At 45.4% G+C, this 13,296-nt stretch overlaps 1 protein-coding gene across 1 annotated transcript; it reads right to left on the bottom strand.

The window, feature by feature from the left end:
* Nucleotides 1-1,751: 1,751 nt before the first annotated feature.
* On the bottom strand, nucleotides 1,752-13,255 carry F3 (coagulation factor III, tissue factor). Its single transcript, XM_034500618.2, has 6 exons — nucleotides 12,983-13,255; nucleotides 11,688-11,793; nucleotides 7,513-7,730; nucleotides 5,130-5,308; nucleotides 4,244-4,403; nucleotides 1,752-2,684 (listed from the first exon to the last, which is right to left on the bottom strand). The coding sequence occupies exons 1-6, from the start codon at nucleotides 13,068-13,070 to the stop codon at nucleotides 2,551-2,553; spliced, it is 885 nt and encodes a 294-aa protein (XP_034356509.1). The 5' UTR covers nucleotides 13,071-13,255; the 3' UTR covers nucleotides 1,752-2,550.
* Nucleotides 13,256-13,296: the final 41 nt, after the last annotated feature.

Genomic DNA, 13,296 nt, shown 5'->3' with positions numbered 1-13,296 from the left:
TAAAAGCAAAAAGGAGAATCGGGGATGGGATAGGGGTTTGCTAGGGAGGGGAAATGGGGAAAGAGGATGGCATCTGAAATGTAAATAAAATATCCAATAAAAATTTTTTTTAAAAGATGGAAGATTTATCTATAGAGAGCATTCAAGTTCTGTTTAGTAATTAATAGTAAACTTGAAAGGGTCCAGCACAGGTGAGGAGATGTTCAGTTTGGCCCACTAGAGGGCAGCAGTTCGCCTGCAGATCCCATCCTGTTGATTTAGGAACAGCTGTTTAATGTCAACAATAAGGAGAGAGGGGGGCCCTGTGCAGTGGTTAATGTTTGGAGTGGAACCTTCTGATCCCTGCATCACTGTCACACCGACTCTATAATGGCTTCCTCTCGCTGTTCACAGCTCGGTACCTTATTTTATCCAGACTTGCTTTCAATCTGCAGATAATTCAAATTCCTTAGATTATGAAGCTAGGGAATTACATAATGCTATAATTATTCCTGGCAGAGAAACGGAAGGTCAGGCATGAACTCCTGTAGTCCGCTTTGCCCTTCGTGTGGTACACGGAGCTCTTTGTCCTGAGTGAGACATGTGAGCGGGGACTCAAGATAAGGGCTAAGGCCCCTTCTCTGAGGACAAGCACACATGCCTGACTTTTCTCTTTTTTGGACTCTGCCGCACACACTCGTTGCTGTGGTATCAAAAGCTGCACTGGTACAAGCTGGTTCAGCCCCCGCAGTGGGGCAGGCAGAGCGTGTTTGTGATTGAGTAAACAAACAAAACCTACCAGTTCAGAGGGCCACTGGCAACTCCCCAGCCATCCGCAGAGGGAAGCCAGAGCAGGTTTGCTGGGCAGCCAGCTCACAGCTCAGAACGTCGTCATCCTGTTCTGATCTTCTTTCTGTACAGCGAAGACTTTTGCTGCATCGGAAGGACTCGCTCAGTTTCTCCGTTTTAGAAGTCACTGAGTCAACTCAGCATGACCGAGTCCTCGTGCTTAGTTTCCCCACATGAGGTCTAACTTGATCCTTCCGATTTTTATCAACAAAAAAAAATCGAAGGCAGGTCTCTTTTTCTTTGAGCCTCTTCACAATGCAAGTGAGTGACTCCCGGGAGAAACCTTTCTAAATCTGTACTAGATTACAGCATTTTCTTCCTCCTCCGTAGATTACATCCCTGCCCTGAGGCTTATGGTCTCTCTCAGGCTAGTTGTGTCAGGCTTGATCATGTGACTTGCTGGGCCTTGTGAACCAAAGTATGAAGCAGAAGTGTTAAGACTATGAATTTGAATGAGTCTAAGGGTCAAGGGGCAGGGGTTACAAGGGAAGGACTGGAGGGAGGAAAGAGATGGGGGAAGTGATGTAATTATAACCAAAAAATCATTTTAAAAAAATGGCTTAAACATTGAAGGTGCGTGGCCTGGGGTTGTTTTTTGTTTTGTTTTTTGTTTTTGTTTTTGTTTTAGCTTTTTAGAGGTGTGTATGCGTGTGTGTGTGTGTGTGTGTGTGTGTGTGTGTGTGTGTGCACGAGCATGCATGTGTGTTTGTTCACCTTTGCTCTGATCCAGTAGGGACCCCTGCTTTGTTTTGGGTCTTGCAGTGAGAAGAGCTACCACCTACCAACACTCGAGAATGTGCGGTGTAAGTGAATAGTATATATTGTTGTAGGTCACTAAGATGGATAGGGTCAATTGTGACTGCAACAGAGTCACCTAATGCAAAAACCAAGGAGTAAATAATAAATGGAAGATAGAAATGTGATCGTTTCAATTCCCAATCACCTTTATTTCTATAAAAGTATATTAAATAAATTATCTCAATATATACAAATAGGAGCTATATAAATATAAAAATCCCATATACAAAACCTTTAAATTTTATATATACAATGTTAACCATAAACATTTTTAAGTACCTTAAATCATAAAACCATATGTAGTTTCTTTGTATAGTAGTCGTATAAAAATAGAGTTGACTGTCAAATGTTCAAACCCCATCATTGTCAGTTAAAGTGCTAAATCGTAATAAAGTACAAATCACAAGATGCCCCAAGCAGAAATATCCTGCATTTCACATGTTTATGTGAAAGTTTGCCAATTGCTTTGAACTTCCAAAAGTACCTAGTAGAGGGGAAAAAAACCCAAATACCGATTTACAAAAGTACAGCTGTTAGAAAAGTCCACCCATTCCCACTTTACTGTTCTACAGCCTACGAAATCAACTTCTTAAAGTTTCTCCAAGAGTCTACCCAGGTTATATGAAAGGCCTCTGTCTGCTGGCTTTGCCTGGGTGACCTAGTGTCTTTCTGAGTGTAGAATACACATGCTAAAGCATTTGTGCAAGAGGCGCTGTAGTGTTAACCAGTTTGGTACCGTTCAGTGCATCCTAAAGTGACAGATGCTAGTGTTGGAATCGAAGCGTTAGCTGGGATAGCAGGTCATGAAGGAAGCCTTTGGGAACTAGGATGGTCAAGCTCCACGCTGCACATCCTTGGTTCGCATCAGAGGGCTCGGTAACCATGCCACACAGGTAGTGTGAGCGAGCAGCTTCAACCTCTTCTCTATGCCAAGCGCGATGGAGTGCTCTTCTTTTTCTGCTCTGCTCTTCTCTTTCTGCGCTTGCACAGAGATATGGACAGGAGGATGATGAAGATGGTGACCAGGAACACCACTGCTCCCACAATGATGAATGTTTCTGAAAAGCAAAAACAAACAAACAAGTCAAAGATGTATAAAGTCAGCTTGGAGGCTCCGATGGAGGCTCCGATCCCACTTGCCGGTGGGCATGACCCTAAGCTACACCACCATGGTTTTTTTTTTGAAACTTGACATTTATTTTTCCTATTTTTTTCTCTCTCATTCTTTGATTAAGAATTTACCTGACCTCATGTGCTTAAGAGAAAATGACCGTGACTACAGCGTTCAATGAGCTACCCAAGGTTTCCAGACCAGAGAAGAGCCTTGGGAGTTGGAAATGTAGTCCCAAAACGACCCTGAGTTTGGTGGCAGAGATTTGTTCTATCAGAAAATAAATGGGAAGGAAATAGAAGGGGGGGGCACAGTGACGATGGCGGAGATGAAGAGACTGGCGGGGGTCGTCAGTGCCCCAGAGGATCTACTCTCATAGAGATGAAACTGGGAGACAGGCAGAGCCTGAGGCATCAGAACTACAGTAGGGCATAGGAAAGGGCATCTTGAGGCTTGTGGCTCAGGGGCTGGCCCAGAGGGGTATGGGCTCCAATGGAAAGAGAACTTTCTGTTGACAGCAGCAAGAAGGCAGAATACTTAAATGTATTGTTGCATTTTAAAAATTATTTTTAGGTCAGCATAAAAAATAATGTGTTTAATCACGGCATTTTCATAAATGACATGTAATTAGACTTTGTTCTCATTCGTCCCTGGCCCCCGAGCCCCTCGGTCTCTTTCCAATTTATTTTCCTAGATCACCACCCCTCTACTCAGCAAATCTATTTTTTTAACCCCACCTTTGTATTTCTTCCTTTTTGCTCATGCTCTCCTTTCTAGTTTCCTGATCCCACCACACACATATATAAATACATGCATGCATATAAATTTAAATCTAGCTTTCTGCATATGAAAGATGTGGTGTTTGTCTTCCTGAGTCTGGTCTACTTGGCTTAACGTAATGACTTGAAACTTTAACGGAGCCAGGCCACAGCTACCGTCCCCTGGCTCGTCTCCTCTGCCAGCACTCAGAGCCCTGGCTCTGTGGGGCCCAGAGGGATCTTTACAGGCTTTCAGTCCTAACACTGAATACTCAGAGAGCGTATTCATGTGCACACACACACATACACACACACACACACACACACAGAGTCGCTGTACCAACAGTCCATCATAAGTGCACTTAAATATCTGCCATGTCCAGAAACTAACTGGTCCAGAAACTACTCCTTTCCTGAACCCCGCCCCCCTCAGATCATAATGTCAGTAGGAAAAACAGGCAGAGAAGGCTGCGACTCAATGCCTAAGTGCACAGGTCCTAGCTGTAATCTGCATACCCAGTACCCCATAGAATCTATCCCATTACAAGTGCCCAGGGAAGTGCTTGCTGACCAAAGGGACCATGTCGAATCATTCATAAATGCCCCTAAAGAGAACATAGAATCCAAAAAGAAACCCTAAGACACCCTAAGCTCATTTCTGAATGTCTGAACCAAAGAGGTACATGTTGGCTCTGGTGTGGGGGCAGCTGAGCCTTCCAGGGCACTGACAGACATGGCCATCACTCACCTCCCACGATACTCTTCCATTGCTCAGTGCACACGGTAATGCTTTCTGGGCTCTTCTGGTTATTTTTCCTGGAGGAAATCACAGCTTGTACAAAAAAGCAGTAGCTTGTCCTTTTTTCCACATCAATTAAGAATTCATTAGTGTGTGTGGTGTTTGTTTTCTGTGAAAAGATAGAGTTCTTAAATCACTGAGGGAGACAAAACCAGGGCTCTAAATCTATGCAGACATCATTGACGCATGAAGGATGAGAAGTCACTTGGCTAATCACTAACCCCTGGTGACTGCTAAAAAGACAGATACACCCAGCCCAGTTCAGCCCCCTTTTTCTGTAGGAAAAGAGAGATGGAATCACCAAAGAAAGCACATTTAGGGGCTGGGGATGTAACTCACTGGTAGAGAACTTGTCTAGTGTACAAGGCCTTGGGTAACAGTCCCCAGCATCACAAAGCAGCATGCGTGAGTGCACGTACACACCCACACATACATGCACATACACACACACACACACACACACATATGCACAAACTCTCATGGGCACGTGCACGAGCTCTTGCACACATGCCTGCACATGTATTCATGCACACATGCACACACACGTGAATTAGTTAATATGTCATTCCTCCCACCCCCCATTATTTCCTGGGATCCCCAATATGAAGATGTGGGAGAGGACAGTCTGGTTTAGCTCCTTGACTGTGTGACTGGAATCTCTGACAGGACCCTGCCCAAGGGCACAAAGCAACTAGCTTAGCAGTGACAGGCAGAAGGAGGATCTACTGTGTACCCCACCATGTCAACCCCTATTCCTATTGGAACTGGGGATGCTGTGGAGAATCAAGGATCTATAACAAAGAGGGGGCATAAAAATAGATGGAGAATCTCTTACCCTTCCTGTGCTTGAGCCTTTCCGATAAGTAAGTATATAACTCAAGTCCTTGCCGAAGACTTGCCGCAGGGTGAGGAATGTACCATTCTTTCTGACTAGCGTAAGTGAGTCTTTTACAGTCACCTTCAGCTTTGTGCCATCTTGTTCAAACTCCTGAATCACTGGCTGTCCGAGTGTTGCTGAAATGGAAAAAAAAAATTACCTTGCTTAGGAACGAAAATCAATACAAAGAAAAGTTTGATTAGTTATCTTAATTGACAACTCCTCCAATGCTCATATAGAACATCTGTACAGAATCAGCTCCAGGAGCAGGAGTGGTGGCCAGCCTATATCTGAGTCTCAAGACAGCACACAGCAATGCCATCCTCTGGAAGCACAAGGAGACCCTGACGGACATTAGAAAATGTGAAAAGGAGTGGGTGGGATTCATTTTAATAATATACTTTAATAGGTCCATTAGCAGATTGGCATTTTAACATGCACTCAATAGAATAAATATTATGGAAATTTTTACATATTTCAAACACTGGCATATTATTTTCCACCATGGCAACATTAGCCATATTTCAAAAGTTTGGTGGTTATGTGTGGGTGATGGCTACCAGGCTGTACAAGGAAGTCTTTCAAGCTTCCATATTTTAGCTACAATGAATTAGGGGCTGGGAAGCCCAGGAAGGGCTTCTGGTCAATCAGGGAATCTATTTTTTTTAAAGACCTTTAAAAGTATGTTTTAGTTTTATGCATGTGTTTTGCCTGCTGTATGGATGTGTGTATTACATACATGCATACATGGCTAGTGTCTACAGGTCAGATGGCATCTGATCACTGGACCTGAGCTACACGGTACACATACATGCACCAGGCACACAACACATATTTTTAAACTTCATTTTGTTCACGTTTGTCACCTTCTAATTTTGTTAATTTTTAACATTTTCCTGAAACAACCTCTTGACCCTCCCCCCGCCCCCCCAAGGAATCTATTTTAAGCTCTTGGTTCCTGATTCAGTTACATTGTGTGCTCCGGTCATGTGATGGTCAGACAAGTTCTCACTGTATGCAAGTCACCGAACAGTGTGTGTGTGCGTGTGCGTGTGCGTGTGCATGTGTGTGTGTGTGATCGTGTGTGCTCTGTTGTGTATCACAAAGGATTTGGTCATGGCTTAGGGAAAATGATTGTCAGGGTGCCTGCATTACATGGGCGTGACATGCTGGAACACAACAGTAAGAATACAAAGGAGTCTGAAGAGAGAGGCCTGTCAATGGGGACCCTAGAAACACAGCTACATTCATTTGGGCAATTAGACCATGAGATCACATGTCAGAGTAAAATCTCAATTGTCCTTCTTCCTCACCATCCACGTCACTGAGCAACCAGAAGGGGACAGATGGGGACTACCAAAACCACAACACTTCTGTTTTAACCATCAGGCCTTGCAAAAGAAGTACAGTTTAGTCTTCCTAATGTGCTGTGTGAGCTTGTGAAATCTCCACTTCTGAACCACGAAAAGACAGAAAGAAGAAAAGAAAGAAAGGAAGTAAGAAGGGAAGGAGGAGGGAAACAAGGAGGGAGGGAAGAAGAAAGGAAGGAAGGAAGGGAGGGAGGGAGGGAGGGAGGAAGGGAGGAAGGGAGGAAGGGAGGAAGGGAGGAAGGGAGGGAGGGAGGAAGGAAAGAAGGAAGATTTTTTTACTTGGCAAGAATTCTCTGCATTTCCTGATTAGATGTCAGGCTTGCACACTTGGACAAAGGTGGGAAAGCATGCTATACATTCAAATCCAGCATGAGGGAGGCTGGCGGGGAGCTGGCACGCGCTGGCTCATCTCGAGATCAAATGAAGTTCAGCTGGTTGAAGAACCAACAAGCCCAATTTCAGATACAAGTGGCTTCCCTGCGGACCTGTGCTTGTTGGAGGAAAAACCCTAAGCTAGGATCCCTGGTCTGATGAAGGGACATAAAATTCAGCATATGACACAGTATCCTGAGGAAAAGCCACAACCCCAGCCTTAGTGCATCCTCCAGCTGGTTACTGGTAGGAACTGGTGGTAGACTAGAGGAGAAAGTTAGTAGATGATGACACAGTGATCAAGACATGCGTTCACATTCTGTGAACCTCCTGCCCATCTGCAGAGAGCGAGACACTTACTTATAAGATGCCTCTCCCCGCCTTGTGTGGTGGTGGTGGTGGTGGTGGTGGTGGTGGTGGTGGTGGTGGTGGTGTGTGTGTGTGTGTGTGTGTGTGAGAGAGAGAGAGAGAGAGAGAGAGAGAGAGAGAGAGAGAGAGAGAGAGAGAGAGAGGATCTAATGGCTAGCAGGGGGTCACAAAGCACAAGCATATACAGAAGCCTACACTAAGAGTGAAGGGTTACAAACCAAGCTACTTACTGTCTTGGTAAGGTAAAAACTTTGGGGCATTTGCAAATGGCGGTTCCACCCCTTGAACTACAAGTAGGTCCTGATTTCCGTGAGTTGAGTTTCTCCGTGGGACAGATAGGACCTTTGCTTCATAGGTCCACTTCACGTCCTTCACGATCTCGTCTGTGAGGTCGCACTCGGTGTCTGTGGTAGAGATGCATTTGTATTTCCAGTTTCTAGATCTATCACTAAAGGAAGGGAGGAGAAAAAGAAATGGGAGGTTAGGGTCTGTGTCCAGCAGGATGGACGGCCTTCTACTGGTGTGCTCTGCACAACCAACGGGCAGTGACAGGGAAAACTGAAGAGGCATTTCCCATCCTGAACACTTCCAGTACGGAGGACACAAGGTCACCCAGCAACTAGGTCGGCTCTGCTGGACTCCTTTTACTTTATTTTTTTAAAAATGTGTGTGAGCAGGGGGGTGGGGGTGGGGGGGACAGAGGCACTAAACAGCTTTCACAGTCACATGCTAATGAGGGGTGGAGCTGGGTTTGTTTGTTTTACCATTATACCACATGCTAGCCTTAACTTGAGAATGAGAACACATCTTACCAAAGAGCAGAGAAAAACAATATAGCTAGTGCCTGTTTAACAAAGTCTGAGCCCCCGAGGGCAAAGGTCAGATCTTTCTTTTGTAAGGTACCATGGAAGGTACCATCAGTGCTCTGAGGTCTGTATCATCCTGCTAGACAGGTCTGGAACTTGGCACTTTAGCCAAGTTTAGATCTCCGTGTCACCCTGCTTATGCACATGCAGGCTCTCTGAGGACCAAGACTTCTGGTTCTCATCTCTCTGCCAAGCAGCAGGACTTCTGTGTTTGCTGAGTATCGAGACCGCTACCCCTTCAGGGTGGTAGCGCACGTCCCATGATCACACACATTAAAAAGAATCCAGCACCTCCTTAGAAAATAGCAAATGAGTTAAGATGTACAAAGGGCCCAGCAGAATATCTGGCATATAGGAGAGTTGGTGGTTGACTAATTATATATGACGATCGTAACAGAGTATGATTATGTAGGGAATCTAATATTGATAGACTTTATTATTCAACATATAGAATATGATGAAACATTGAGCAGAGGAGTCACATATAGATACAGTTATCTAAATCCACACAGAAGAGGCGCACATGAGGATTCTCCAAAAGCCCTTAAACAACCATACCGAAAGAACCTGAGTACATACGTACATATATCCTTGAAGTTGCAAGCTAACATTAAAATTGGGATATTTTAGCCTCTTGTATTTTTTAACTGTCTTCTGTGACAAGTATAGAGAGGCTATTTGGATCCAGAATGACCAAAATGTACCTTGATTACATCTTTATTATATCAAAAGCCAATGGCACCTTAATGGTTTCTTTCCATCAATATGACAAGCAAGTCATTCAGTGGCTAGGCTCTGAGTGAGGTCATATACCTGATAAATGCAGTGCTTTGTTCCACCCTGTTCACAAGTAGGACCATGTGCTCTCTGAAAAAAAAAACTTAGGACAGGGGTCTACATCACCCTGTGACAACAGGTCAATGGGGAGATAGCTCCAGTGAGGTCCTCCAGGTGTTGCTAAGAGCACAGATCACTTTAAAAGTCTTCAAAGTCCCCTCTAGGTTAGTGAAAACCTCCCCAAATTTGGAAATAAACGTTCTCCCATTAATTTACTGAGGCATTCCAACAGAAAACAGACATTCACTAATTGAGTTGGAGGCTGTGTCTAGAAGCTTCTAAATTCAGCTTTGGAATTCAACACACACTATGGACTGGACAGCACAAGTCAGGCATGGTGCTAAGGCTGGGCCTCTGATGCTTCGCAACTACCACTGAGCCTGCTTTCAGAGAAGATACTGTTGACACTCAGCCAAGGGACTTGGGTCTCTCAGAGCTGCTCTTTGGCCAGCACCACTCAGCCAAGCTCCAGCAGCATGGGTAGGTGTGGGGAACAGCGTTCCCTGGATTAGGTGCTGCCTCCGCAGGGAGGAGAATAAAGGAGACTCAGAAGTGATGAACAAAGTTTCCCCCTTCCTCCCAGAAAACGGCCTTGCGGCAGACTGGCAGAGCCTCCTGCAGACATGGCACACCTCAGCTCCAGGTAGCCTGGGCACGCACCACCAGCAGTCAGTGTGGGCCCCTGGCTTTCCAGAGTAACAGTTTCATCCAGAAAAATGACTGCTATGATACCCTTAGCACTAGAATCCCCTTGCCCCTGAGAAGGGTGAAGGCTTGCTTGGGTCTCAGGCATTGACTAAGGGAAATGCTTCCAGGATCACCCAGCTCAGCAGCAAGGGCCTGAGCAAGGTGACCTTACCACTAAAACACCCAAGTCTGCAGCTATTCCCAAGTGGTGGTCTGAGCTCTGATGTTTACAGATCACAAGCTGTACTCATCTCAATAATGACCACCTTAAAAATCTCCAAAACTTATAGCTAATAAAGGCTTCTATTTCAAAAATCAAGACAACCCAAGATATATTCCCAATGTTGTTTCAATTAATACAAAATATTAGAAAGTAACCATTTCTCTGAAAATCTAATTTTCATATCTAGAAGGAAAGGGTCTCCTAAGGTAAATGTCAGGTCTGTATAAGAGAAATTAATTACTTTAATAACTCTCAACTGTTAGAATATGAAATGGCAAGGTTTGAACTTATTTTAAGTCAGGCTCAAGTTGGCCTTGAACAAACATGTAGCCTTGAACTCATAATCCTCCTGCATCATATGAGCAAGGTGTGCAGGGATTACAGGGTACTATCATTACCAGTTCAACGAAATTGGGAGGAGAGGTGACATGGGTTATGGATGGGACCCAAGGCTTTGTCCATGATAGACAAGAACTCTACCACTGAACTGCATCACCAGCCTTTGAACTGATAAGTTTGACTGTGATGGTAATTATTGGTAATTATAGATTGTGAAACTTATGTGTATATAGCTATGCATAGCTATACATGCATATATGCATGCATTCACACACACAGATTCTCTCCCCTTTTGGTTTGGCAATAGTTATCATGGAGTTCATTTTGAAAAAACAAGAAAGTCATTTGAAAGACTCACACCTGAGAGTTGCACCCTAATACTAAATAAGGCTTAACTTAAGCTAAAACGGAAAAACAAAGGGTTAAAACGTGCTTGCCTTTTGCCTACGATACTCTTGTGTCCTTTACATTGTCACTATTAAAATAATTTGCACACCAGGCAGGTCTCTCAAGTCCTTTATCCATCTCCTAGAATCTATCAGAAACCAAAAGCTTGCCAAGGATATGTGAAATCATCAAGGAAAACATCTGGCACACCCTGGTTACTTAGATTAAAAGCGTTGAATTACTTGTTCCCGAGAGCTGTCAATCAGTGAACAGGTCTGAATGAGCCAAACAGTCCCAGACTGCACAGGATGCAGACAAATCCTTCAGTGTTTTCTAAGCAGCTCAGTGACTCAGGAATTTGGCCTCCACCGATTGTACAACTGAATTTTAATTCACAGAGTCCATAGATTAATGAATCAAGCACTGCTTCAGGGCAGTATAGACACTGGAATTCTTCCTACCTCTCCCTGACATGCCAGCAGCAGCTCAGTCTAGACAGCTCGTAACCAGAAAAGGGTATTGGTGCTTAGAAGAGACTAGCTGCTGTTGATCCCAAAGCACACTATAAATGTCTGTGTAAGTGGGCTCACCCCTCTATAGCTTATATGCACTTAGTAGTTTTCCTGTAATTACCCTCAAAAAAACTAGACATTATGTCATTTATTTATTTATTTATTTAGATTCAGGGTCCCATGTACTGCAGGATGGCCTGGAACTCCCTACGCACAGCTAAGAGTGACTGAATTTCTATTTCTACTTTCCCCAGCATGACACAGTGACCACAGTGACAATTCTATGCTGGGTTGAGGATCTAAACCAGGTCTTTAGGTGTGCCTGGTAAGCACTCAAGGGACAGAGGCACACCCCCCCCCCCACTTCTCATATCAGTCTAGCACATGGAAAATTTTCCATCTGAGGGAACGTGACAGTAGGCAGCAAATTACCATGAAAACGCTACCACTTGGTAAACCCATCCAACAATCCGCTTCAGAGAGTCCCTGTTAGTGCCCAAGAGCGGGAAGAACAAAACCATTAGCTATCTTGTTTTGTTTTTAACCTGGCTTACTTTATCCGAACAGTGTAGGTATAGTTGGTGGGTTTGGGTTGCCACTCCAAAATTGTCTTGAAGTCAGTTGATACCCAAGTTAAATCAGTTGCTCTCGGTGGAACCACTACAAATAAACACAAAAGAGTTATAATTGCATGCACTTCGGTATCGACCTTGGGCTAACGTCTAAAACATTTTCCCAGCTTCCACCACCAAAAGGAGAACTTTTTTAAATTTTATTTTTGCTGTTGTCAGTCACCAAAACGTTGCTAATTTGTAAAGAACAGAGGGTGTGTGTGTGCGCACGCGTGCGTGTGTGTGTGTGTGTGTGTGTGTGTGTGTGCTCTTCCCGGCCTCCCCAGACTCATATAGTTTTCCAGGCAATATCGACACCGCAATCCACATAAACGGCTGAAGACCCTGAAGTCCTTCTTTAAACTATTCAAGGGAAAACCCTCTTTAAAATGACACGGAAGGAGGGCCCAAGGTGCCAGAGAGTCAGTCCCATACTCTTCTGAAGCAGTCGGGCTCAAGGAGAGGTGGCAAGGAAGGGTTTGAATAAGTTCCAAACAGGGCTTGTCCCCCACACACGTGAGAGTCAGGAATGCCCATAAACGAAAAAAAGTCTAACCTGACCTTTCCCATTGTAATCTAAAATATCTTTTCACTGAAGTTCTCTCGGAGAGCAAAGCAGATGTGCGGCCCACGTGGCACCTGTCACATGGTAGGATGCTATCCCATTAAAATACTGTTACCAACGTCTCTTTTTGCAAATTCCCGGGTTTCAGCCTCTGCCTCACCTCAACACTGGGTATGTGTTGGGGATGTGGGTATGTACTCTGTCTTCCCTGAGTTTACAACAGCGTTGCTTTTTATCAGATCTAAACCAAAGGCCACAAAACATCTATTTATTATGGGAAGGAACACACCTTGTCAAAGGTAACATGCAAGCACGCCGACTTTGGCAAAGGCGGGCCCATGAGTCCGCCACCTTCAAGGGCCCAACTTCCTAAGAGGCTCTTCCCTCAGAGTTAAATCTGGAACCCCAGATTATTTTATGTAACCACGGTGGACGCACAAAGCAGGCATCTTCAACGGCGCCTACAGCAGGGAGTCCGGACACCAACTACCTTCCATCCCTGTGTTCATTCAAACCCTCAGGGCAATCGCGGCCAAATCCACAGGTACGGTCGGACACCTTGGCGTCCCCAAGGAACCAGAGTAGCACTGCCCCTACCCCCCAGTCAGCCAGATCCCTTCTCTGCCTCCCGCGGGCGGTGCGCCCGGGGCTTCTCAGGACCAATGCCACTCACCTGCAACCGCGGCCACCAGGAGGAGGAGGCAGCCGAGAAAGGTGGGCGCGAGGGCCGCTAGGAGGCGCGGGCGCACGGGTATCGCCATGTCCAAGGGCTGGTGGCGAGGTCTCGGGGCTTCGGCGGCGGCGCGGAGGCTACGCTACAGGAGCGATCGGAGGGAGCTAGTGATGGGTACCGGCTGTACCCAGGCTGCCGGGGTCCGCGCGGGGCGCGTTATAAAGGGCCGCTTGGACACCGGCTCCTCTTTACCCCGCGCCGCCTCCGCCGAGGCTCGCGACTCCCCGCCCCCCGGCCCGGGTCACTCGCTTTCG

Source organism: Arvicanthis niloticus, chromosome 4 (assembly GCF_011762505.2).
Source record: "Arvicanthis niloticus isolate mArvNil1 chromosome 4, mArvNil1.pat.X, whole genome shotgun sequence".
NCBI classification, from domain to species: Eukaryota; Metazoa; Chordata; class Mammalia; order Rodentia; family Muridae; genus Arvicanthis; species Arvicanthis niloticus.
This window is presented reverse-complemented; position numbering and strand designations above follow the sequence as displayed.

Excerpts from the sequence above, each read along its gene's own strand:
- F3 (XM_034500618.2), bottom strand. The coding sequence starts at position 13,070 with ATGGCGATACCCGTGCGCCCGCGCCTCCTAGCGGCCCTCGCGCCCACC. Across the intron at positions 4,404-5,129 it reads AAGGCTCAAGCACAGGAAGG|AAAACAAACACCACACACAC; the intron begins GTAAGAGATTCT and ends ATCTTTTCACAG. Across the intron at positions 2,685-4,243 it reads ATGGAAGAGTATCGTGGGAG|AAACATTCATCATTGTGGGA; the intron begins GTGAGTGATGGC and ends TTTGCTTTTCAG.